This window comes from Anolis carolinensis, chromosome 3, assembly GCF_035594765.1.
Source record: "Anolis carolinensis isolate JA03-04 chromosome 3, rAnoCar3.1.pri, whole genome shotgun sequence".
In the NCBI taxonomy this organism is placed as follows: domain Eukaryota; kingdom Metazoa; phylum Chordata; class Lepidosauria; order Squamata; family Dactyloidae; genus Anolis; species Anolis carolinensis.
Window position 1 is genome coordinate 138,420,676 of NC_085843.1, and position 26,794 is coordinate 138,447,469.

General features: G+C 40.9%; 2 protein-coding genes across 2 annotated transcripts in view; one reads left to right on the top strand and one right to left on the bottom strand.

Moving 5' to 3' along the window:
• abcc4 (ATP binding cassette subfamily C member 4 (PEL blood group)) overlaps positions 1-26,794 on the bottom strand; it is a 196,885-nt gene that overhangs the window by 85,169 nt on the left and 84,922 nt on the right. The window contains exon 20 of the mRNA XM_062975517.1: positions 5,966-6,045. Coding sequence (XP_062831587.1) covers positions 5,966-6,045 — 80 coding nt within the window. The remainder of the gene's footprint in view (positions 1-5,965; positions 6,046-26,794) is intronic.
• LOC134297597 (uncharacterized) lies at positions 12,457-16,461 on the top strand. Its single transcript, XM_062975518.1, has one exon. It carries the CDS (start codon positions 12,558-12,560, stop codon positions 15,324-15,326), a length of 2,769 nt encoding a protein of 922 aa, XP_062831588.1. The 5' UTR covers positions 12,457-12,557; the 3' UTR covers positions 15,327-16,461.

Consider the following 26,794-nt stretch of genomic DNA (forward strand, 5'->3'; position numbering starts at 1 on the left):
AAAAAAAAGGTCCTGGGCAAATTTTCTCAATCCTCAATTTCCTCAAGGGTACAACACAGTTAGAACATCCAGATAAAAAACACCACCATTAAAATAAATATATTAAAATACATAATACAAAGATTGAAACACAATACTAATGAGATATTTGTTAGATACACCTGTGGAATACCTAACTGTGTCCAACAAGCATTCATACATACATACAAACATACTGGATTTGTACAAGAATCCAAGCCAAACATTGGAACAGAAATAAAGTGACCAACATATTCTGTCTAGCAGTGTTTAGATTTTCTAAAGAGGATAGATTTTCTTATATGCTTCAATATGCCTCTATGTTTAAAAGCTTAACATTTTGTGTTAGGGTGGAGGACATTTAAATAGAAAAAGAGCTTATAAAACAGATCAAAAAATGTCCGCTTTTCTTAAAATCTCTCCAACTGCTGAGCCCTTCCAGCAGAGAAACACAGAAAAATATCCAGGAAGCTTCAGTCACTCTTCCACTAGTGTCAAAATTTGTATTCCTTTTCAAAAACAGGGAAAAAAGAGAAAGATGGATTCCCAACAGATTGCTATATCAATTGTTTTCACATTAGGAACAATAGGAAATACTGAATACTAAGTAAACAATATTGTTTTAAAACACAACACGAAATTAAGTGTTCATCTGCTTTCTGACTGTGTCATCTGTGACTGGATCAGGTGAGCAACTGGCCAGTATTATATCCTAAATATGAAAGGTGGGAAAGGATGATGGAAAAATCATGCCAGTCAAGCATTCAGCAGCGCTGGTGTTGAGAAATTGGACCCCCAAACTATGAATTATTGCCTGTGGCTTCATTGAGATATACAGCCAAGAAACATTGCTAGTAACCTTTTATGAATTTTCATTGTAATTTGCTCCATTGCACCCTGGACTTCAGGAGATAACACCACAATCACCACAATCCCCCAACAATGCCTCCACACACCTAACAATGGAGCCAAACCAGAGGTCACAGAGGTTGCCCAATGCCCTCTTTTGTCCTCCTCCTGAGAACCCATTCAGACTGGCGAACACCCATTGCTACCCACTGTTTCACCAGTATGGACCATAGTCTTCCCCAGGCTGAGGACACTGCCATCATTAGCAGCCATTACCTCAAATACAATCACATTCTTTCCTTCAGACACCCCATGAGGCGCAGAACCAAAAACAACCACAAAACATCAAACTGAATAATGACAAATTAAATTTCTGGATGCCAATGGGCAGCAACAACAACCAGCGCATCCCAGCCAACCAGCCTACTGATCCTAGCCTGCCACGTCCTGGACCAATCAACACTCAGGGCAGTAGAATATGTCAGTTCTTTGGAGGGCTATCTCCACTGACATCCTCCCTGGCCACTGAGAATAAAGCCTTTGATTTTGCCTTCATTGTGTCTATGTCTTATCTGGTCCTTTGGAAACTAAAGACTCAAGGCCCCGAATCTGTGTGTTTAGCGGAATTGTAATCACATAACACTGGGAGCTATGTTGGCCAAATGCTTCACCTCTGTTTTGACTGTCAATGCTGAAGTTCAGTGGGGTAAACTTTAGTAGCATAATGAACATTTCTAGATCTGTTCTTTTTCGTTATTCTTAGTCTGCTGAGTTGAACTCAGGGCGGATTACAATGAACATATATATGGCAAACATTCAATGCCATCAGACAAACAACATACAGTATAGACACACACAGAGGCAATTTTAACATTTCCAACTTCATGAAGGTATGCTCGATTCCGGCCACAGGGGGAGCTGTTGCTTCATCATCCACGAGTGACACCGAGTGCTGTACTTCCTCATTCCTTTCCACATGCTGCTGGCAGTTTTATGGTGTTGTAAATTAGTTAAATTAGCCTCCCACATAAAGCGTACCTAAATTTCCTAGTTGACAGATGCAACTAATGGTCGGGGGCTTAACCTTGGCTTTGAACTCATGACCTCTCCGTCAGTAGTGATTTATTGCAGCTGGTTACTAGCCAGCTGTGCCACAGCCCGGCCCTTGGATAGACCACATCAGCTCTAGTTTCTGATGCAAAACATATGTCATCCAGTAGTCGCCATCTGCTCGCCCACAGAAAACCATATTTAGTAGTCTAGAGCTGATGTGGTCTATCCAGTGCAATGGACAGCTCTGCGGAAAGGAGCATTAATAAAAGAAATAAAATAAATCAATAAAGATGAAGGAGGTTCACAGACCGGATTTTTGTTCTCATGGGCCGTGGTCCACAAGTTGAGAACTACTGGGTTATGGTATTAGGTAGATCTAGTTTTAATATTAACACTCATGCAACCAAAAACTACATTTAACTGGTATTTACTAATCCCCATCAGTGCCGGTTAAATCAAAGTCTACTGTATTTGAGGAAGTGAAGTGTCTATTTTTTGACTTAAACAATTCCCAAAAAACTCTGGTTGAACAGAAATGCCTTTCAATCCTTCTTCAAATAAGGATCCTCTCTGCATCTTGCTCCCATAGCTACTACACTGATTAATAATACTGCTGTTGTAGGATATAGTGGCTCACTGGCTAGTCCCTAATATCCTCTTCCTTGGCAAGGTACTTACCGGGTGGTTTCCATTCAGTATCAAAATACATGAATGCTCAAATCCCGTTATATAAGATGCCATAACAAAAGGGCGATCGTTTATTATAAAATGGCAAAATCAAAGTTTGCTTTGGGGCTTTTTTATTTTGAGAGAATATTTTCAAACTGTGGGTGTGAAGGAGGTGGCCATAAAGAGTAGCACAGCAGTCTCTTGGGTCCCTTTGCTTAAAAGACTTTGCTCTGAGAAATGGTACAGGGTATTTGGCCCTGATGAGTTCTTCAGCCCAATGCTTTGCTTTGATAGGTCATACTGCATGGAACTGCCACGTGGCAGAACTGGGACAGAAGAAATTCATCATTTACCACCCTTCATGATCTCCTGAACAGGAGTTTCACCTTGCTTCATGGGAAGGCAACTTTGTTGGTAAGACTGCCCTGAGCAGGTGAGGTATCAGGATTTCAGCCTATCATTTATTCTTGGAATTCTATTGGTATGTGTGTTACATGAACTGGTTACTCAAGAGGTAAGGAAGAGAGACTCTATGAACATTCAGAAGCTGTTTCTTGTATTAATTCTCCCCAGACTCAACATTCTCTCTATACCAGGGGTCCTCAAACTTTTAAAGCAGAGGGCTGGTCCACAATCCTTCAGACTGTTGAGGGGCCAAATTATCATTTGGGAAAAAAACGAACAAATTCCTATGCACACTGCATATGTCTTATTTGTAGTGCAAAAACAACAACAACAACAACAACAACAACGAAAGAAAAATACAATATTTAAAAATAAAAACAATTTTAACCAACACAAAACGATCAGGATTTCAATGGGAAGTGTGGACCTGCTTCTGGCCAACGAGATAGTCAAGTTAATTAGGATTGTTGTTGTTGTGTGCCTTCAAGTCATTTCAGATTTTCAGTGAGCCTAAGTGAAAAATTTATTCATTCATTCATTTATTTATTTACTACATTTATATCCTGCCTTTGTCACCCCAAAGGGGACTCAGAGCGGCTTACAATTTATATGTACATACAATATATTATTAGCATAAAACAATATTAGCATTATATATTACTATATTGAACTATACCACTATACTGTAATATTATTAGTAATATTACATGTAATATATAATATATAATTAATATTATTATATGGTATTATTATTAGTATTATATTGTATTAAATTATAATATTACTATCAATATTATATGTATATACAATATTATATTATTAAAACTGATATAAAAAGTATTATATTATAAAACTGAGGGCAGGGGCCAGGTAAATGAGGGCCACATCTGGCCCACGGGCCTTAGTTTGGGGACCCCTGCTCTATACCATGTGTTCTTCTTGCTCATTTTGATGCTAGTGCACAGAACTGCTCTGGGAAGTTACAGGAAGAGCATGTACTTGACACACTCTTTAACTTCCAATTAAAGCATAGCCTGAATGCATGCTGGACAGCAGTAAGGACATCATGTCTCAAGGGTTTGGCAATGGACACTTCCAACCCACCTCTACTCATCCCGTGACACTTGTGCTGTGGCATCCCACAAACAGCCATCTCATCTCACACTTGCGTTGGAATCTAAATAAAGTCAGTGAACAAGTTTACCCAGGGATATGGAATGAGGTGTCATCACTATGCTGCTCTGCTTCTCTTGCTCATCTGAATCAGGTGAGGCAGTAGAAATGCTAATCAGTGTCTGGGATCTGTAATGGACTCCATGAGGAATAATAAAGTTGAAACTCAGTTCTGTCAAGATATACTGTTGGTGGGTGGCCTGTCTTCCCAGGGAGGTAATTTTCCACCATTCAAAATGAACCTCCACTCTCCCTCGATCAAGGAATAGGTTGCATTATTCCTAGACCAAGCGGCATGACTGGAGGCCAAAATGGCCTCTTTTTACCAACAAGGTATATTTCACAAACCAAAGTCTATATCCCTGCTGCCAATCTTCTTGGGCAGAGCCAGCCAGACTGGTGTCATTATGTTCCAGATACCCCAAACCTCCAAATGGACTGTAGATTGGCCAGCTTTTGAAGACTGGTCAAAAGGTAACAATGTAGTTATCAACACAGCCAACAGCTAAATGAGATAGTACAAAGTAGTAGAAGGCGTCAACTATTGTATATATTCATATATAAGTCAGTTTCGTGTGTAAGTCAAGGACAGGTTTTGAAGCCAAAATTATAGATTTTGATATGACCTGAGGATAAGTCAACAGACATTCTGCAGAGAAGGAAAGTGCCAGCACTGCCTCGGGGGTAGCTGATGCCATTTTTCCATTTAGGCATTTGAAAAGGGCTTTCACCACTCAACTTGAAAAGGGGATGGGTCTTTTTTGTAAGATTTAAGGTAAAGTACCTACATTGATCTGTAGCTATGTCATGGTCTATTTTTGACTATAATTTCTAGACCTATACACGAGTATGTGCAGTATGTTACAAGAACAATGTCTGGAAACACTAGCTTTTGAAGTACCACCCCCATAATTTCCTAGCTTCTCTGCCTGCAGATGCTGGGGGTTGTAATCCTAAAAAGTGCTATTTCTGAGTAAATTCACTCCTTGATCACAGAAGGTATACTCACTCTACTACCACACAAGGAAGATTCACTTCCTAAGGAAAAGCAGGAAACAATGTAGACCTATAGGAAAATCCTGAGATAAGAAGATCCCACCCCACCCTTCTCCAAAATAACCTGAAATAATCTGTGAAATGTGTTTCTGTGTTTTTGTTTTCTACATTGTTTCCTGATAACATTGCTAATCTGTCACCACTTCCTTGACAGGAACATTTTTTGTGAATAGACACCTCTCTCTCTCTCTCTCAAAATCTCTCTCTGTCTTTTTTGTATTTATAACAACTTTTCCCTTTTGTTCTCATTACAGCTATTATTTTCAGCCCTATTATTGCTAATCTCTTCTTTGTAAATAGCCACACCTGTTTTAATCCAAAACAGTGTGGCAAACATTGACTTCTTTGAGGAAGTACATGCATAATTAGGTTAATCAGTGCTATCTTTTCATGTGAGCTGATTGTTTCTTTACTGTGGACATATTTCATAACACTGCAGCAAGCTTGCCAAATGGCTCGAAGGCAACCGAGGTGCAATTTAACCAAGAGTGTAAGCTGTGAAACTTCAACATAATGGTAAGCTACAGGGAACCACTCCTACCCACCACTTATTACTCATTTCTTCTTCTTTTCCCTCCCCCTGCAATGCACCTCACTCCCTGTTTTTGACTACACCCTTTCTAAACAAGTCTTTTCATTAAACCCAGAGGAGATGTGGTCAAAATGGCAAAACGTGCACCATTAGATCTTCTATCCCAAAAGCTCAATATCATAACATCAGTTTCTATCAATTTGTGATTACCTGTACAAAGTCTAGAAATGTTAATGGAAGCAAGTCATCCAGGTGGCCAATATCTTTGGAGAACCGATTCAGAATTCTTCCTGTTAAAAGAAGAAGTAGTATGATGTGAGAGAAATGCTAAGATTTTATCATTGGTGTGGTTCTGCTCACCAGTTTAAAAGAAAAGAAAAAGAAGCATGTAATGCAAACCAAATCTTATTTACTTAGAAGTCTGTCCAGCTTTGTTGTGTTGGGTTTCCTCCCAATGAAATGTGCATAGGATTATTTTTTAAACAACAAGGTATAGGCAAAGCTGTATGTAGCCCACCAAGTCTGCTTTTGACATTCATAAGGGTCCTCATCTTCAACAATGACTTCAGCAAATTCCAGAACAAGTAAGAGAGGGAATCGGCCCTTTCCCCTGTAATTCCAACCCAAACACCTCAAAGCCCTGCTCTGTAATGCTAAGAAACCAGCTGAAGTCAGTTTTCAGGAGTAAGAAAGTGGAAGGGAATCATATAATAATAATCATCATCATCATCATCATCATCATCATCATCATCCAGGTGATAGCAGGATTGAAGAGAAACAACTGGAAAAGCTGACATGATATGAGGATTTAAAGATTGAATTGCAAAGACTCTGGCACAAGCCAATCAAGATGGTCCCAGTGGTGATCGGCACACTGGGTGAGGTGCCTGAAGCCCTTGGCCTGCACTTAAACACAATCAGCGCTGACAAAATTACCATCTGCCAGCTGCAGAAGGACACCTTAATGGTATCTGCACACATTATTTGACGATACATCACATAGTCCTAGACACTTGGGAAGTGTCCGACGTGTGATCCAATACAACAGCCAGCAGAGTGTCTGCTGTGGACTCATGGGACTCAGGGCGATTTTCAACACATATGGCAGGCATTCAATGCCAACAAAAATATATTGACAAATTACATCAAAACAAGATAAGTCAAAACATAAAACAGCCATTACTAGAACTTAATACAAAACAGCAATTAACCAAATTCTGTTATATGTGCAAGTCTCATACTGGTTTTAGCTTAAAAACAACTGGAAAATGGTGTGATGACCCATTGGTACAAAAGGACAGTTAAATGTCATTTCGAACAAATATTTAGGGTTTAAGTAAGTAAGTTTTGGCCCATTAAATAAACTGTTGATTATTACTGAATGCCACACTTCTTAATTCTTTCTTGAAGGAGAAAAGAAAAACAGAACGTAAAGTAGTATTTCTGCCATTATTATGTGATAAACACAAGTAAAACGGAATCCAGGTACCAAGATATATGCTCTTATAATTCCAGAGACTTTCAAATTTTAGCAAATGAAAGGCAACAATGTGATTACGTTATATACCATGGAAAGTCACGTATCTTGAAAATATTTCTCTGTTAATGTCTTGTTGATGCAACAAATCCATCAAACAATGCTGATATTTAGCTCATGTTCATAAGTTGCATTAATCTGTCATCAGTGAAGTAGCTTCACTTTGGATTTCTTAAGTTCTAGCTTCAAGGGAAGGACAATGCAACCCACAGACCTTACATATACCCAAAGTCATTTTCCTCCTATAAAGCCCTCTATACTTCTATATCTATACTGAAACAAGATTCATGACAAATAGGTACCTTCTTTTAGAAGAGAATAAGAAACCCAGAATCCTCTGAGAGGGGGAAACATCCTTTAAAATATGGGATGTGCTCACTGAATGCCTTGTTTTCACTTGAATTTGATTTAGAGAAGCCAGAAATGTTTTTTCTCAATTTCAGATTCCTGCTACAGTGCCATGTTTCAGCAGAGTGTGGTGGATACCGCTCACCACATAAACCAGGATTTTACACTGGTTCATTATTATTTACACTGTGGTGCAATGTACAGGTTGAGTTTCCCTTATCCAGAATTCCAAAATTGTCCACATGGTTGCTGGGAAAGTGACGCCTTTGCTTTCTGGTGGTTCAGTGTACACAAACTTTGTTTCATGCACCCAATCATGAAACATATTATGAACAAAATTATCTTCAGGCTCTGTGTATAAGGTATTCAGGCAGTCATCGGGTTACGAAAATCTGACTTACAAATGACTCATAATTAAGAACGGGGGTGAGACAACAAGAAGTGAGAGAAATCTACCCCTATGAAGGGAAATTCACTCCTGAAAGAGTTATTATCATGGGGGAAGGGGGGCTGAAGCTTTATCACCAATCCTTATTTCTACAACAAGCCACATTTTTCAAAATCTAATTATCACAAGGACAAAAAATGAAGTGAAATCTTCTGAATAGGGGCACAGACAGCAAAACAAACACTAGAGGGGTTTTAACCCTTTCTTATGCTATTCAAACCTTCTGGAGTTACACTTCAAAAATGTACCTGTTCTGACTTACATACAAATTAAACTAAACCTAAAAGAAATATTATTAAGTATTCCAGCAAAGCTACCAGTAAATCTTTCAGTTAAACTCCGAATAGGCCTTCAGTCTCAAAAGACTCCAGATTAGCCAACAACTAACCCCAAATTTGCTCAGTTGGAAGAACTGACCTTTCTGATTCTGGGGTTGTTGTATGTCTTTCGGGCTGTGTGGCCATGTTCCAGAAGCATTCTCTCCTGACGTTTCGCCCACATCTATGGCAGGCATCCTCAGAGGTTGTGAGGTATGGAGAAAACTAAGCAAAGAGGTTAATATATATCTGTGGAAAGTCTAGGGTGAGAGAGGTCAGTATGAATGTTGTGTAGTTAATCACTTAAATTAGCATTGAAAAGCTTATCTGCTGTCTTCTTCCTGCCTCTGGGGCATCCTTTGTTTAGAGTCGTTAACTGCCCTTGGTTGATTCATGTCTGGAAACCCTCTGTTTTCAGAGTATTGCTTTTTTATTTACTGTTCTGATTTTTGAGTTTTGTAATACTGGTAGCCAGATTTTGTTCATTTTCATGGTTTCTTCCTTTCTGTTGAAGTTGTCCACATGCTTGTGGATTTCAATGGCTTCTCTGTGTAGTCTGACATGATAGTTGTTAGAATGGTCCAGCATTTTTGTGTTCTCAAATAGTATTCTGTGTCCAGGCTGGTTCATCAAATGCTCTGCTATGGCTGATTTCTCTGGTTGAATTAGTCTGCAGTGCCTTTCATGTTCTTTGACTCTTGTTTGGGCGCTGCGTTTGGTGGTCCCTATGTAGACTTGTCCACAGCTGCATGGTATCCGGTAGACTCCTGCAGAAGAGAGAGGATCCCTCTTGTCCTTCGCTGACCGTAGCATTTGTTGGATTTTCTTCGTGGGTCTGTAGATAGTTTGTAGGTTGTGCTTCTTCATCAGCTTCCCTATGCGGTCAGTAGTTCCCTTGATGTATGGTAAGGACACCTTTCCTCTGGGTGGATCTTTGTCTTGACTCTCATGGCTTGTTCTTGGCCTTGCAGCTCTTCTGATGTCTGTGGTGGAGTATCCATTGGCCTGTAGAGCCCAGTTTAGGTGGTTGAGTTCACCTTGGAGGAGGTGAGGTTCGCAGATTCTTTGTGCACGGTCTGTCAGGGCTTTGATTGTGCTCCTTTTTTGACTTGGGTGATGGTTGGAGTTTTTATGAAGGTATCTATCTGTGTGTGTAGGTTTTCTGTAAACTGTGTGGCCCAATTGTTGATTGGGTTTGCGGATGACCAGAACATCTAGAAATGGCAGTTTTCCTTCCTTTTCTTTTTCCATGGTGAATTGGATGTTTGGGTGGATGCTGTTAAGATGGTCCAGGAACTTGCTGAGTTCTTCCTCTCCATGGCTCCAAATCGTGAAGGTGTCATCTACGTATCTGAACCAAACAGTTGGCTTTTTTGGTGCTGTTTCTAGGGCCTGTTTTTCAAAGTATTCCATATAGAAATTTGCTACTACTGGGCTGAGAGGGCTCCCCATGGCCACTCCATCCTTCTGTTTATAGAATCCAGTGTCCCACTGAAAGTAGCTAGTGGTGAGGCAATGGTGAAACAGGGCTGTGATGTCTTCTGGGAAGTTTTGTTTGATTAGTGTGAGGGTGTCAGCTACTGGGACTTTGGTAAAAACTTTGGTAAAAACTTTGGTAAAAAGGTAAAAAGAAGCACAACCTACAAACTATCTACAGACCCACGAAGAAAATCCAACAAATGCTACGGTCAGCGAAGGACAAGAGGGATCCTCTCTCTTCTGCAGGAGTCTACCGGATACCATGCAGCTGTGGACAAGTCTACATAGGGACCACCAAACGCAGCGCCCAAACAAGAGTCAAAGAACATGAAAGGCACTGCAGACTAATTCAACCAGAGAAATCAGCCATAGCAGAGCATTTGATGAACCAGCCTGGACACAGAATACTATTTGAGAACACAAAAATGCTGGACCATTCTAACAACTATCATGTCAGACTACACAGAGAAGCCATTGAAATCCACAAGCATGTGGACAACTTCAACAGAAAGGAAGAAACCATGAAAATGAACAAAATCTGGCTACCAGTATTACAAAACTCAAAAATCAGAACAGTAAATAAAAAAGCAATACTCTGAAAACAGAGGGTTTCCAGACATGAATCAACCAAGGGCAGTTAACGACTCTAAACAAAGGATGCCCCAGAGGCAGGAAGAAGACAGCAGATAAGCTTTTCAATGCTAATTTAAGTGATTAACTACACAACATTCATACTGACCTCTCTCACCCTAGACTTTCCACAGATATATATTAACCTCTTTGCTTAGTTTTCTCCATACCTCACAACCTCTGAGGATGCCTGCCATAGATGTGGGCGAAACGTCAGGAGAGAATGCTTCTGGAACATGGCCACACAGCCCGAAAGACATACAACAACCCTGTGATCCCGGCCATGAAAGCCTTCGACAACACTTTCTGATTCTCTTTACTCCCTACTTTGCTCCCATTCAGTGTCACGGAAGTCCTTGACCTTTCATCATCCAGATGTTCTGGACTTCAGCTTCCAGAACTACAATCAGGAAGGATCAATGAGCAGAGATTCTGTAGGTAAAGTCCAAAACATTTGAAGGGCCAAAGATAGGGAACTAGTGCATTAGAGTCTGCTCTACCTTAGGAACTTGTTTTTTTTAATAATACCGTAAAGGTAAAGGGGCAGGCAAAGTGTCCAAGGAAATGCAAGTCCAGCAGATACACAAGTTATGAGTATTTGTAGTTTTCAATGTATCACTCTCCACAATAAATTGGGGAATTAAAAGAAATTTTCATTTGAAGAAGCATAATTCTTATTTTCAGAGATAAGCTCCCATAGCTGCACCCCTGGTTAGACATATCTTCTTTATCATACACTAATGATGACCTATGGAGCCCCTGGTGGTGCAGCGGATTAAACCGCTGAGCTGCTGAACTTGCTGACTGAAAGGCCAGCAGTTCGAATCAGGGGAGCAAGGGGAGCTCCTGCTGTTAGCCCCAGCTTCTGCCAACCTAGCAGTTCAAAAACATGCAAATGTAAGTAGATCAATAGGTTCTGCTCTGGCTGGAGGGTAATGGTGCTCCATGCAGTCATGCCGGCCACATGACCTTAGAGGTTGTAAGGATGTTATGAGTTAATGGGAATTATTGATATGATTTTATTTGTTTATTAAAAGGAAAAAGGGGAGTTATGTATTGATGAAGACAGGTCTCACATGGAAGCCAGCTGTGTTCAGCGGGTTGCCATGGCAACGTAACCTCTCTCTGGAGGAAAAAGGGGGCGTGGCTAAGATGACAGTTAGAGCATATTCCCTTTTAAAAGTTCAGTTGCTGTGAGGGTTTTAAAAGGAGTGGCTGTTAGGGGTTTGAGAAGAAGAGTTGCGGTTAGGTTTTGGAAAGATTAGGAGCTGGGGAAATCAGCTAAGGACGGCAGCTTATGGTCACTCAGGGGAAAGGCTGGGAATATAAGCTGACCAGGGGAGTTTAGTATACTGTGTTGAAGAGAAGTTATTTAAGAAATATCCATTCAAGAAAGACTACATTGTAACTTAAGATCCGAAACGTTTACTGATTAAAACCATACGCTTATGTACCAAAAATAAACTTGAATTTTGTTATTGTTCATAAAGATAAGTCTCCTTGCCTCTCTGTAAGCCTGTTACCTCACGTTGGTGGCAGTTACCGTACCTATCTATATAAGTTACCGTACTTTCCTATATAAGTTACCATCTTTACTCATTTAAACCCAATCAGTTCCGTTATCCTTCCTTATCCACTAAATCCTCCCTGTCATACATTCACACATCCTCCACCCCTCCCTCTCATACGCGTGCACAGTTCTCCTCAGTTGGAGGCAGTGGTGGGATTCAGAAAAAGATTCCTTCCCTGCCTCACCTCTCTTCAATTGGTGGCAGCGGTGGGATTTAAAGACAAAGATTTCCCCTGCCTGAGTTGAGTACCACAAATTGGGCTCTCTTCAATTGGGGGCAGCGGTGGGATCAAAAGAGATTCCTTCCCTGCCTCACCTCTCTTCAATTGGTGGCAGCGGTGGGATTCAGAAAAAGATTCCTTCCCTGCCTCACCTCTCTTCAATTGGTGCCAAGCGGCGGGATACGTTTAACATCTCAAACTAAGTGCCTTAAGACCACATAGGAAGAAATCGTGAGGTAAAAGTTAAGAAAAATGGCTACTAGACTACAAAAGAAATTAGCAGGAGAGGCTAGTAAATACCAAGGAGATAGTTCGGACTCTGAGCAAACCCCTGAGACAAGGGAAACCCTTAAATATAAAATTGAATTGAGAAAATTAGAATTGGAGGATAAACAAAGAGAAAGGGAGGATAAGCAAAGAGAAAGGGAGGATAAGCAAAGAGAGAGAGAATGGGAGGAAAAACGATGGGAACAAGAGAAGGAATTGAAAATAATGCAGCTAGAGAAGGATAAGGAAATAGAACTGAGACGATTGGAATTGGAAAAAGAGAAATTGGCACTGTCTCAACCACACATTATTAATCAAGAAGGGAATGGTAGGACTGAAGCGTCTGATCTACTTCTGAAGAGATTCCCAAAGTTTAATAAAGATGATGATGTGGAAAAGTTTTTGATTTCTTTTGAGAGGTGCTGCAGAGATTTTGAAATTGATGAAGGAAAATGGATGCTTTATTTAAGACCCCAGATTTGTGGTAAATTGTTAGAAATATATGGTGATGTACCTGAAGAGTTACACCGAGATTATAACTTCTTTAAAAAACAGGTACAACAGAAATTGCAACTCACACCTGAATTTTATCGTTTAAAATTCAGATCCCTGAGGAAAGAAAAGGCCCAGAGCTTCTCAGAAGTAGCCTCAAAACAGGCTCAATTATTTGATAGTTGGCTCAGAACCTCAGAAGTGGAAACTTTTCAACAGCTGAGGGAATTAATTAAGTTGGAACAACTGTTTCAATTAGTGCCCTCAGATTATCGGTGGTTAGTTCAAGACAGAAAGCCATCAACTGCCAATGAAGCGGCTTCAATGACAGACCAATTAATCACTCTGAGGGAAGGATTTAGGAACGATGAGGGACTAAGTGAGAGAAGGCAGAATAAACCGCCATTTTACAATTATCAAACACACACACAATACAAAAAGACGCCTGCCATAGAAAACACCGCCTACAGGAGGCCTGAGGTAATTAATCAGACCAAACCTGAGGTAAAAGCAAGGTGCTATCAGTGTGGAAAGTCTGATCATCTAAAATACCAATGTCCTCTTTTAAGAAGAGATAAAACATCCTTCTTTATGAATAAAGAGCCCAAAGAAAATACTCTTAATGGTGATATTAAGTTGCTAAGCAGTACTGAGACTGTCCCTAAGGAGAAACAATGTTTATTTATTTTATCCGATGATTTTTCTGAAGATTATTTTGAGCCTATCACTATTGTGAACCAACAAAAACAAGGTTGGAGGGATACAGGATCCCAGGTGTGTGTTATCCACCCAAAATCGGTACCTCAGAAATATCAAAAGCCCACCTCTGAGATAAATCTAAAGGGTTTGGGACCAGCTGTACCAGCTGAGGTAGTATCTCTCCCAATTGAATACAATGGATGGAAAGGGATCTGGGACTTTGCAATTAGCTCAGATATCCCTCATGAATGTTTAATCGGCAATGACCTAGCTAGACAAGTTAAGAACTGGAAAAAGTTGTGTGAGGAGAAGGAAGATTACAACAGAAGCCCTATTCAGGAAGCAGTGTGCTTACCTATTCAACCAGAATCTGAACAGGGTCCAGAATCCAGTTCCGCCATTATTGAAATTGTTAGTAAAACAGGGGGAGTGCAAGAAATTAAACAAGCTCAGGAGGAAGATGAATCCCTGAAGCCTTTGTTTAAGCAAGCTGAAAGTTTACCAGAATCAGCAGGAGAACTACCCAATAAATTTGTTACAAAAGATGGTGTGCTTTATAGGGAAAGCAAAAGTTTGAAATCAGAAGAAAGGTCAGAAATACATAGTCAGAGTTTCACTGAAATGGAAAGGCAAGCGCAGGTGGCTGAGAAACTGAAGGAGCAACAGGCTGCGGAGTACAAGAAGCAAGCAGATGAAGCCTTAGTGGCCTCCATGAGACTGACGTATCAAGAGCTACACGTTGATCGGAAAAAGGAGGAGAAAAAACTTCAAAACCTGGAAGGGAAGAAGTGGGAACAGGCAGAGCGGTTGGGCATGGGCTTGGTGTCCAGGAGCTCTATTTCTCACTCTGTCCTCTCTGAGATGCAAGTGATAGAACAAGAAACCCCAGTGGCTGCAAAGTCCACACGGTTCCAGCTAGATCTCTTTGAAGACATTGGAAGCTTCACATCTGGACCACCAAAGTACAAAGATAATCCTTTTTCATTAGGCGATGCCTTCAGCTCACAGTGGGAGACAGACAACTCCTCGTGGGAAATGGACAAAGGGGAAGAGGAGGCAGACATTGCCATCTCCAGCATCCGGCCTATTGGTGACAGACCCATTAACAGAAGAGAGACAGAGAGCAAGATATCAGTAGTGGAGTCCAATGAAGCTCAGCAGAAGTTTGCAGGGGCCAAAGTCATCTCATCTGATATGTTCTTTGGACGGGAAGCTGATACAGTTCCAGTGGCTGAATATTTGACCGATCTTCAGTCAACAATGAGAGTGGCAAGAGACATCGCACAAGAACATCTAGCTGTAGCCCAGCAGAGACAGAAGAGCTACTATGACAGGTCAGCCAAACCAAGAAGCAAGCGGAGGTTATTTTTCGATGGAGAGAGTGGTAAAGACCCTGACGTGATGGGGATTGGTAGTTTTAACCATCAACAGTTTACTTTCAAGATTCTACAAAAATGCTTGGACTATGTTTCGCAGGACTTCTTAAATGACTCTTGGAAGTTTCGCAAAAAGACATTTTGGGACAGAGAGAGTTCATTGTGTTGCTGGGAAGGACGAGTGTAATTATCCCCAACAACATGTTAACCTCTGGAATGCTCCGCAGAAGGAAACATCGATGAACTGTGCCAGGTGGCATGAAGAAGATCCCTATGAAATGTACTGAGTATCGGAAGATGTTTAGTCCAGTGTATAAATAAAGACTTGGGGAATAACCCTGAATGAAAATTAAACTGTTACAAATATGATTTATGGAAAATGTATTTTTAAAATGTCTTTTGATTTGAGGTTGTGAATCTTAACAATGGGAAAGATGACCAATACGTTTATGGTTTGTATGTTGAATGGTGACAATGCCATGACTGTATGGTAAGATATGGACATGTTATGTGTATATGCAACAGTGAAGGTTTGTATTTTATGATTTATGTATTGTATCTAACTTTGTGTTTTATTTCAGGAATACTGTTGTGTATGTATATATGTATTTATTAATTATTTTTGCCCATTCTAGGCATAGAAAAGGCAAAAATAATCTTTCTTAGGGGGGAGGTGTAAGGATGTTATGAGTTAATGGGAATTATTGATATGATTTTATTTGTTTATTAAAAGGAAAAAGGGGAGTTATGTATTGATGAAGACAGGTCTCACATGGAAGCCAGCTGTGTTCAGCGGGTTGCCATGGCAACGTAACCTCTCTCTGGAGGAAAAAGGGGGCGTGGCTAAGATGACAGTTAGAGCATATTCCCTTTTAAAAGTTCAGTTGCTGTGAGGGTTTTAAAAGGAGTGGCTGTTAGGGGTTTGAGAAGAAGAGTTGCGGTTAGGTTTTGGAAAGATTAGGAGCTGGGGAAATCAGCTAAGGACGGCAGCTTATGGTCACTCAGGGGAAAGGCTGGGAATATAAGCTGACCAGGGGAGTTTAGTATACTGTGTTGAAGAGAAGTTATTTAAGAAATATCCATTCAAGAAAGACTACATTGTAACTTAAGATCCGAAACGTTTACTGATTAAAACCATAGGCTTATGTACCAAAAATAAACTTGAATTTTGTTATTGTTCATAAAGATAAGTCTCCTTGCCTCTCTGTAAGCCTGTTACCTCACGTTGGTGGCAGTTACCGTACCTATCTATATAAGTTACCGTACTTTCCTATATAAGTTACCATCTTTACTCATTTAAACCCAATCAGTTCCGTTATCCTTCCTTATCCACTAAATCCTCCCTGTCATACATTCACACATCCTCCACCCCTCCCTCTCATACGCGTGCACAGTTCTCCTCAGTTGGAGGCAGTGGTGGGATTCAGAAAAAGATTCCTTCCCTGCCTCACCTCTCTTCAGAGGTGTATATGGACTATGTCGGCTCTTCAGCTTAGAAATGGAGATAAGCACCAACCCCCAGAGTCAGACACGACAGACTTAATGTCAGGGAAAAACCTTTACCTTTACCTAATGATGCCCTAGGCTTCAAGACTGCTTATTCAACTTATAAATTATTAGAAAGTTGGATGAAAAGTCTATGAAACTATGAGAAACCAGTGCAGTTGAATTATCTGATTTATATCAATTTGATGACTTCTTTAAATCTCTTTGTCCAATCCAGGCCAAATCTGTCTACCAAGGGGGATTAGAACATATTGTCTTCATTACATTTCATAACCAGCCTTGTATCCATTGACACATAAATTAAAATTCATTGGGGACAAGAAGTCTTCAAATAAATGTTCTTGTACATCTGTGCTCCATATTAGTTGAGGGCAGTTGAATGCGAGTGTGGCATCATGCAAAATCACTTTTATATGCTTCTCCTTTGGTTATTTCCTGCTGCTGAAAGGAGAGTATCAAATAGGAGTTTCAAGACCTCCGAGTCAGGATGAAGGACTTGATGAAGCCTTCTGTCAACAGCTGACCAAACAGGCACAAAGAAGAGATATAGTAGTCATGGGCGATTTCAATTATCCCGATATCTGCTGGAAAACAAACTCAGCCAAGAGTACAAAGTCCAACAAATTCCTCACTTGCCTTGCAGATAATTTTATGGTCCAGAAGGTAGAAGAGGCAACAAGGGGATCAGCAACTCTTGATCTAATCTTAACAAATGTGGAAGACCTGATCAATACAGTTGAAGTGGTTGGATCCTTAGGGGCAAGTGACCATGTGCTCCTGCAGTTTGCAATACAAAGGAATGCTGAAACTAAGACAAGTCAAACACGCATTCTGGACTTTAAGAGAGCTGACTTCCAAAAAATGAAGGAATTACTGAGCGGCATTCCATGGACGCCGATATTAAAAAACAAGGGAGTTAAGGATGGATGGGAGTTTTTCAAAAGTGAAATACTCAAGGCGCAAATGCAAACAGTGCCAACAAAGAAGAAAAATAAGACAAGTGCAAAGAAGCCAGAATGGATGTCCAAAGAACTTCTAACTGAGCTAAAGCTCAAAAGTGACATGCACAAGAAGTGGAAAAGGGGAGAAATCACCAAAGAAGAATTCAAACGTATAGCCAACTCCTGTAGGGAAAAGGTTCGCAAGGCTAAAGCGCAAAATGAGCTCAGGCTTGCCAGGGACATAAAAAACAACAAAAAAGGTTTTTTTGCTTACGTTGGTAGAAAAAGGAAGAAAAAGGAGGCGATAGGGCCACTGCAAGGAGAAGATGGGGTGATGGTGACAGGGGATAGGGAAAAGGCAGAACTGCTTAATGCCTTCTTTGCCTCGGTCTTCTCACAAAAAGAAAGCCATCTTCAACCTCAGCAACATGGAATGGACGAAGGATTGGGGGAAATCCAACCCCAAATAGGGAAACAAGTTGTCCAGGAACACCTGGCCACTCTAAACGAATTCAAGTCGCCAGGGCCAGATCAGCTACATCCAAGAGTATTGAAGGAACTAGCGGAAGTTATTTCAGAACCACTGGCAATCATCTTCGAGAGTTCTTGGAAAACAGGAGAAGTCCCAGCAGATTGGAGGAGGGCGAATGTGGTCCCTATCTTCAAGAAGGGAAAAAAGAACGACCCAAACAATTACCGTCCGGTCAGCCTCACATCAATACCAGGCAAGATTCTGGAAAAGATCATTAAGGAAGTGGTCTGCAAACACTTAGAAACAAATGCGGTCATTGCTAATAGTCAACACGGATTTACCAAAAACAAGTCATGCCAGACTAATCTGATCTCTTTTTTCGATAGAGTTACGAGTTGGGTCGATACAGGGAATGCCGTGGATGTAGCATATCTAGATTTCAGTAAGGCCTTCGACAAAGTCCCCCACGACCTTCTGGCAAACAAACTAATAAAATGTGGGCTAGACAAAACTACGGTTAGGTGGATCTGTAACTGGCTAAGCGAACGAACCCAAAGGGTGCTCACCAATGCGTCGTCTTCATCATGGAAAGAAGTGACAAGTTGTCACGACCCAGGCTACAGAGCACCAATAACCATACGCAGAGGCCAAATTCTATCTAATATCTTTATTAAGGAAATATATAAAGTTAATAAAAGCGAATGTAAAGGTTAGTCCAGAAGCAGACCTTTCAGGAAAGGTCAAAATTAGTCCAAAGAAACAATGTCCAATATGAAATATTAAAGTCCAAAGTTGTAATCCAATAACCGAAACACTCACTTTGCCAGGCAAAGTGAGGGGAGATGACAAGGTCCTTTAGTCCATGAACTTGAGCAAGGCTAGGAAATAACTTGATACTTGAAACAAGGCTTGAATCGTGGAACAAGGTAACGAGGAACAAGAACAAGGTCCGTGGAATAACTTGGTAAAATCCGTGAAACAAGGCAAGGTTTAGTCCTGGGAAACAAGGCAAGGTCCGTAGGTAAACAAAGGCTGGGAAACAGGAGCGAAGGCTGGAAACAAGGACAAGGCTTGAGCAGGAACGAGGCTTGAAGCGGAGCGCGCTGTTCAGACACAACTCGCTCCGGAGGCTGACGAATTGACTCCGCGAAGTTACTTCGCGGGTAAAACACCTATATAGAGTCTAACTTTCCCGCCGAAGCAGTTCTCTGGGAACCAGAAACGAAAGCTAAACTCTGAGACCAGATGTTTGACTCCTTAAAGATTCTCACGAAAAGCAGGCTTAATTGGCTACATTCTTAGCTGCTATTCTAGCACTCCTGCGCGAAGCTGCTTCCAAACCCCTCTGTTGTTTACAAAACTCATGGCGAGAGAACACGGGAGATGTAGGCTCAGGGTTTGTTTGACATACTTCTGGGACACAACTTTCTTGCAGGTGCAAGGTTCCCAGATCTGCCTGGGAAAGATCTGGCTGAGAAGATTCCAGTTCTGACTGGGAAGGTAAAAAACCCAAGTTTTCTTCTTCATCAGGCATTACAATGTCATGAGCAGGACTACAAGGCCCATGAGTCATCACACAAGTGGAGTGCCGCAGGGCTCCGTCCTGGGCCCGGTTCTGTTCAACATCTTTATTAACGACTTAGACGAAGGGTTAGAAGGCACGATCATCAAGTTTGCAGATGACACCAAACTCGGAGGGATAGCTAACACTCCAGAAGACAGGAGCAGAATTCAAAACGATCTTGACAGACTAGAGAGATGGGCCGAAACTAACAAAATGAAGTTCAACAGGGACAAATGCAAGATACTTCACTTTGGCAGAAAAAATGGAAATCAAAGATACAGAATGGGGGACGCCTGGCTTGACAGCAGTGTGTGCGAAAAAGATCTTGGAGTCCTCGTGGACAACAAGTTAAACATGAGCCTACAATGTGATGCGGCAGCTAAAAAAGCCAATGGGATTTTGGCCTGCATCAATAGGGGAATAACGTCTAGATCCAGGGAAGTCATGCTCCCCCTCTATTCTGCCTTGGTCAGACCACACCTGGAATACTGTGTCCAGTTTTGGGCACCACAGTTGAAGGGAGATGTTGACAAGCTGGAAAGCGTCCAGAGGAGGGCGACTAAAATGATTAAGGGTCTGGAGAACAAGCCCTATGAGGAGAGGCTTAAAGAGCTGGGCATGTTTAGCCTGCAGAAGAGAAGGCTGAGAGGAGACATGATAGCCATGTACAAATATGTGAGGGGAAGTCATAGGGAGGAGGGAGCAAGCTTATTTTCTGCTGCCCTGCAGACTAGGACACGGAACAATGGCTTCAAACTACAGGAAAGGAGATTCCACCTGAACATCAGGAAGAACTTCCTCACTGTGAGGGCTGTTCGGCAGTGGAACTCTCTCCCCCGGAATGTGGTGGAGGCTCCTTCTTTGGAAGCTTTTAAGCAGAGGCTGGATGGCCATCTGTCGGGGGTGCTTTGAATGCGATTTCCTGCTTCTTAGCGGGGGGTTGGACTAGATGGCCCTTGAGGTCTCTTCCAACTCTACTATTCTATGATTCTATGATTCTATGATTCTATGAAATGTGAGATGCCTTGGATCTCTTATTATGAAAAAGCAAAAATATAAATGAGAAATTAATAAATAACTTGAACGTCACAAGGAAGCAAATCTTTAAGATAAGACAACAGTGTCTGGAATCCTGCTGGTTTATAACAACTTCAGTAAACCCACTGAATGAACTGCTGAATAGTGAGCCATCTTTCTAGTTTTTGAAATCATTGAGTGTTTTATTGGAAAAATTTGCAGTGCTCTCAACTTTTCCAAGAACCAAATTATAAGCAGAGAAAATGGACATGTTCTAATAAGAAGGCCCTAGACAGCAATCCACTTGCTCTATCTTCACTACCTGGACATAAATAACTGTGTCACATCGCAGCCTACTTTTCAAATCATTCCCATGGTTTCAAATGAACTTTGCCATACAGCATAAGATGTTTCTATTTGTGAAATAGATATTTAGACCTCCCAGTTGTGCGACTCTTTCTCTAAGCTACACAGGATCCCACACAATCTGAATTGCTGAAATGTCATGAACTCTCAAAAAACTTTGCATCACATCAGTGAATCATAATTGCAACTCAGATTGTGGAAGCCAACAGTGGTTATTCTCAACTACTTGAGAATTCAGTTTCACTTTGTAATTTGGATACAGGGCCTGGGGCCCCAGAGGGTAGACACAACTTAGTAATGAAATTGTTCACAAAAACTGTCACAAAGCAATTTTTCTCTTTGAAGTCTATCCTGAGAGCATCTTTGGCTTTGTCTCTCAGTTTCTCACAAGTTCCCCGCTTATCCTCCAAAAAGTTACTTAAGGAATTTTTGAAGAGATTATTTTTGTTTAAATGCTTTAGAGGCATGTGACATATCCCTGTCCACAAACCTTTTCAACATTTGGTTAAATGAGGTTGATGAGATAAGCAGAGTAAAAGCTGTGCCTTGGCTTTCTAACACAAAACAAAATGCACACAAGTGTTGCATAAAGTAATGGCTAAAGTTATGACAATGGCTAAGGAGTGCCAGAATAATATAATTTCATTCCAGAGCCAAGCTAGTATCAATTTAGCCAATAACTACACTAATCATTCCATAAGGAAGATTACTGATATGCAATATTCACATTTTACAATAATTACTTAGTTCTCATGGGTAATCAAGTTGCTAATCAATTCCAACAAACTGTAGCTTTGGTCCCTGCATTGTGATGTTCCATTAAGTAATGTGGTGTTCTAAAAGAGTATTCTGCCAGAGCAACTAGTGGCGGACAAATAAAAATTTAAAAAAATTGAGAACGTCCAAGTTTTTAAAAATTCTTATAATAATGTTAATTCTGAATAACAAAATAGCAGAAGCACATGACAGAGAAAGAATCAGTATATGAATGCAATTGAATTGATGAAACCAACAGAGATTCATAACTACACCTCTTGGAAAACTGTCCTAGAGAAAGCTAACAAGTATGCAAATGGTTTCACACAAAGATCTTGAGCAAATGATTTGTAAACTCAAAGGAAATGAAGACAGTGCAAATATCCCAAAGAACACCAGGGACTTCCTTCTACTAACCACAGGTCCTTTGACTATATCTAATGTCAATATGGAGAATCCCTCCCTTTGCCAATCTGAAGAGGCTTTTAATGGAGCGGTAAGGCAGTTATCAGATGACCCATGGAACACCAACAATAGTTTTTATAATGCAGAAATGTTGTGGGAGGGGAGCATACTATTACATCATCGCACAATAAGGTAACTGACATGTACTGAACAGAACTGAATTTGGATCAGGGATGCTCACTCTGTGACACTAGGCAGTCACCCTTGCTCAATCCAACTTTTGTTTAAAGAGTGCTGCAAGCCCTCCCCATACACAGACATTGAGTTCTTTGATGGAAAGGTGGATAAAAGTTTATCTGCCACAATCTGTATGAACCAGAAGAAGCCACATCATGATCAGAGATTTTTATGTTCATTAGAAAAAAAAAGTAATTAAGTGGTCTAGGCATGGGCAAACTTTTTGGGGTGTGGGTTACACGGCGGGGCAGGGCAGCCAAGCTGGATCTGGCCGGGGCGGGGGGCAGAGGGGAGGCTGAGGGCAGATGGTGCAAGTGGGGTGGTTGGTGCAGGGCTGGTTTCCGCCTGGAGGGAGAGTCCTCCTTTCAGCCTGGAAGCATGGCATCCCATGAAACCCCCACCCAAGCTGAGAGGAGGAGGAGACACATTGCTGCCAAGAGCTCTTGACAGCCATGTGTCTCTACCTCGGCCCTTCTCACAGCCTGGGGATGTGGCGGGCCACAACCTCCACATGCTGATAGGAGGCTGGAGTCAGTCGAGAGCCGGAGAGAAGAGCCCAAGGGCCCACGTCCAGCCTGCAGGCCTGGGTTGGCTCATGCCTGCTGTCAATGGTTGATAGTCTTGGACATTCAAGAAATGAGAGTCAGGATTAGGAAAGACCATATCTTATTGATTATTCTCTCCACTTTCATGATGAGACAGCCAGGCTAATTAATATACCCCACTGTATATAATTCACTGGCAATACTACATGCATATTTTGCCACATACACTGCTGTTCTTTTACACCAATATTGAAGCAGTGGGAGTTCAAAGGCCATCTTATTACTTATCTTCCAATAAAATGTTCTGACTTTTGACTCTTTACTAAAGGGGTTCACAAAAAAGTACAGATTGAGTCTTTCTTCTCAAGAATTCCAAACACAAAACCTTACAAAAGCCTAAAGGTTTTGTCACCAGATCCGTTTGCATGAGACTCAGACTGGGGAGGGTGGAATGCATCCCTTTCCATATATCAGAGAGAGGCAAAAGCAAGGCTAATACACTCAAGAGTTGGGGGGAAAGGAGCCAGAGTCAAACCTCTCAATCCCTCCAGTTTATGGGAGCTTCTCCCACCACTGTTGAGGAGGAGGAGTTCTTGTTCACTGCTTTGTTGCTTTCACTGCCACTGAGAGGAACTGTCATTGCCACCTTTTTGCCTCCTGTCACCTTTCTGGCCTGGATTTGCTGAGGTGAGGAGACCTGGGGCAGCCTGGGGGTCCATTGGCTAACCAGCAGAGGGAGTTTCTAAGCCAAGAAGTGTGAGAGGTAAAAGGCGAGCATGTGCTCCATCTGTCAGCTCTCCCTGCATTCCTGCTATCCCTGGTTTCTGCAACACTCCTGCTCCTTTGTTCACTGGCTCCTGGAAGGCTCCCATAAAGCACAGGGACTGTGTTTATATATATGCAAATGCAGGTAGTCCAAAATCCAGAAAAGTCTGAAATCTGAAAAGCTTCTGGTCTCAAACAATTTGGATAGACAAGATTCAACCAATATTACTTATGATGCAATTGAAGAAGTGCTTGTTGTGGAGAAACAAGGGCTGGTAACATGTTTTAAAAAGATATAAAACTTAATACACCTCGTTCTATTCCCTATTGCTTATAAAAAGAAAACTAAAGTTTTATAGCAGGACATATTTTCAAAGGAAACCAGGGGAATTCATACTTAAGATGCAGAGTCTTTACCATTTTTTGAATTCTTTTATGCAACACATATCAGCTTCCACGGGAGATACACTAGTCCTAGAGTTCTGTACATGTTGTTGAATTAAATAACTTAATCAGAATGCACACACTGTACTTAAGATTTCCTCTGAGGTAATTAAATAACTATCCAATGCCAATTAATCATAGTCAAATAAGGGTCTGTCAGCAAAGTGCTATGTACACAGTTGGGACTATGTTACAGTCAAATACTTGGAAGTATCTAAGTTAAACAATGATTCATTAAACCTCCCTCTCTACACAATGGTTAGGCCAAACTTGAAGTGAGAGAATCGAAAGTCTTTTGTTCTCCATGAAAGAGACATCAAACCTCAGTGTGTGATATTCTTTTCTTACCAAGTCTGTAAACTGCTTTAATTGCATGAATCAGAATGTGCTCAGGTGGCACTGTATCCACTCTTGCTTATGCAGGTGTTTGCTGACACTCTGGAGTGGATATCTAAGCCTTTTCTTCAAAATAGCAAGAAACGCCCTTGACAGAAATGTTCTTACCTGGTTTTTACTCCTTTTGTCTTCAGCCCCTACATAGCCAAGAAGGGGTGAAGCCTCTACCTACGTCAACCTCTCTCAAGATCACGTTAAACACCTTTCTGTGCAATAATTTAGACATCTAGTACAAAAAAGACATGCAAACTCCATTGTGAAAATAAAACCAACATTTAAAACCTGAGTGCCAATGAGTGTAAAAGGAAACATCAACTAACCTGTAAGTAAGACCTAGTTTAATTTGTGACAATTTCATCAGTCTTATTTCTGGTCCAACAAATCATGTTTTGATGAATCTGGAATAGAGTGTCTTATACAGGTGCTTCTTCTACCTCTTCTGCCCCATGTTTTAGTTTAAAACAAGTAAAATTTGGTTATAAAAATTTCGGCATACCATGGGATCAGAACTAGAAAGTGGGTTAAACTCTCCTTCCTGTCCTGGATAACAAAATTACCAGAGAAATATATAGAGGAGGGAACTAAAGATTTCCACTCTCAAGGACAAGTGGCATTACAGCAGAGCACGCCTGTAAAATAGGAATTATGGAGCACACTGAAACTATACTATGCTATAGTACAAAAATACCCTAAAAATTACAATAGTGAGCAGTGAGCACACAATGTGGGAGAGTATGGGAGAAGTCTCCTTTTTCATGCTTGATAATGCTTTAAGAGGATAGCAGTTACCACCCATCCCTGCTAAACTATGTCAGAAACTCGGGGGAAGGGGAGGGGGAATAATTCTGTAACAAAAACATTTTTATTGCAACTATAAGCATTTTCCAGTTTATCAAAGCAGTGACAAATAAGTGAATTGCCCAAATCAAATGCTGACAGAAAACACACCCTCCAGCAAGACTAGTGAAGTTCAATGCAGCACAATCGTTAAATCATCAAAACCATTAAAATTGGGTTACAAGCTCTGAAAGAAACCATGTTCCTCAAAAAAAAAATCTGGAGAGAACCGAAAATATTTATATATGTATATATTTTAAATTGTTGACAATTACTGATCTCTTCTGGCTCGCTTTCCATGTTCTTAGAAAGAAATGTTTATATATGCCTCTTATCTTTTTAAAAAATATGTCATTAACACAGCCTGTCCATGTACGCTGCTATGCAGTTATTACTAGCTTCGCTACAGGGATCCTCTAAGTAGGAATAAAGAAAATATGCCTAGATTCTCTCTCTTCTTCTCAATATCCCCCAGAGGACTGAAACTGACAAGAACATAATCACTTTCCCTGACTTCTGCAAAACCACCATCATGGTACAGAGCAGAAGTCTGCTTAGATAACATGCATTCTTCTAAAGTTTCAACGTGTGTGAAGCCTAGGTGTGGCTCTGTCTAACCTAAATTAATTTATTCTTTGAACAAGATTCTCAGAGAAGCTGAAGGGGCCAGGGAAAAGGGGAAAAGGTTTGTGTTTTTACGCTTTGCTAGGGGAGGTTTCATTTTTGACCCAATGCAAATGTTTTGCTAGCAGTCTCTCCAAAGCATGGCAATCGAGAACAAGCCACATGTTTACAAGATTCCATATATATATATACGGTGTTCCCTCACTACTTCGCAGTTCATTTTTCGTGGATTCGCTGTTTCGCGGGTTTTCAATAAACTCAAAAAGACTATTATAAATCATAAAAAATTACAATTTACAGCCTAAGGAAGGGAGGAAGGAGAAGCCAAAGGGAAAGAAAAGAAGCCCAAGCAGTAACGGGAGGAGAAGGAGGCAATTTATCAACACATGATTGATAAAGACTTAAAATAGTGTATAACTACTAAAATAATGTATAAATATTAAAATAAATATAGTGTTCCCACTTCACGGATTTTCACTTATTGCAGGTGGTCCTGGAACCTAACCCCAGCGATAAGTGAGGGAACATTGTAGGGAACAATTCTTTCCCATTTTTCTCCTCTTCATCACACCTTCTGTGTGTGTAGTTTTATATATCTAACGGGGCAGCATTAATTAGGATTTAGAAGCCAGCTTTTAATCATAGCTTCATTCCTTATTTCAAACGGGTTAGGCGACACATGGCCAATGCGCTTCGGATTGCATACAGCATGTCCTGAACCATCCAAGACTGAGCCCATCCTCCCAAAATTTTAAAAAAATATGAGTCCAAAGAAGGAGA

What these genes read in the sequence shown, in the direction of transcription:
- LOC134297597 (XM_062975518.1), top strand. Translation starts at nt 12,558, where the DNA reads ATGGCTACTAGACTACAAAAGAAATTAGCAGGAGAGGCTAGTAAATAC.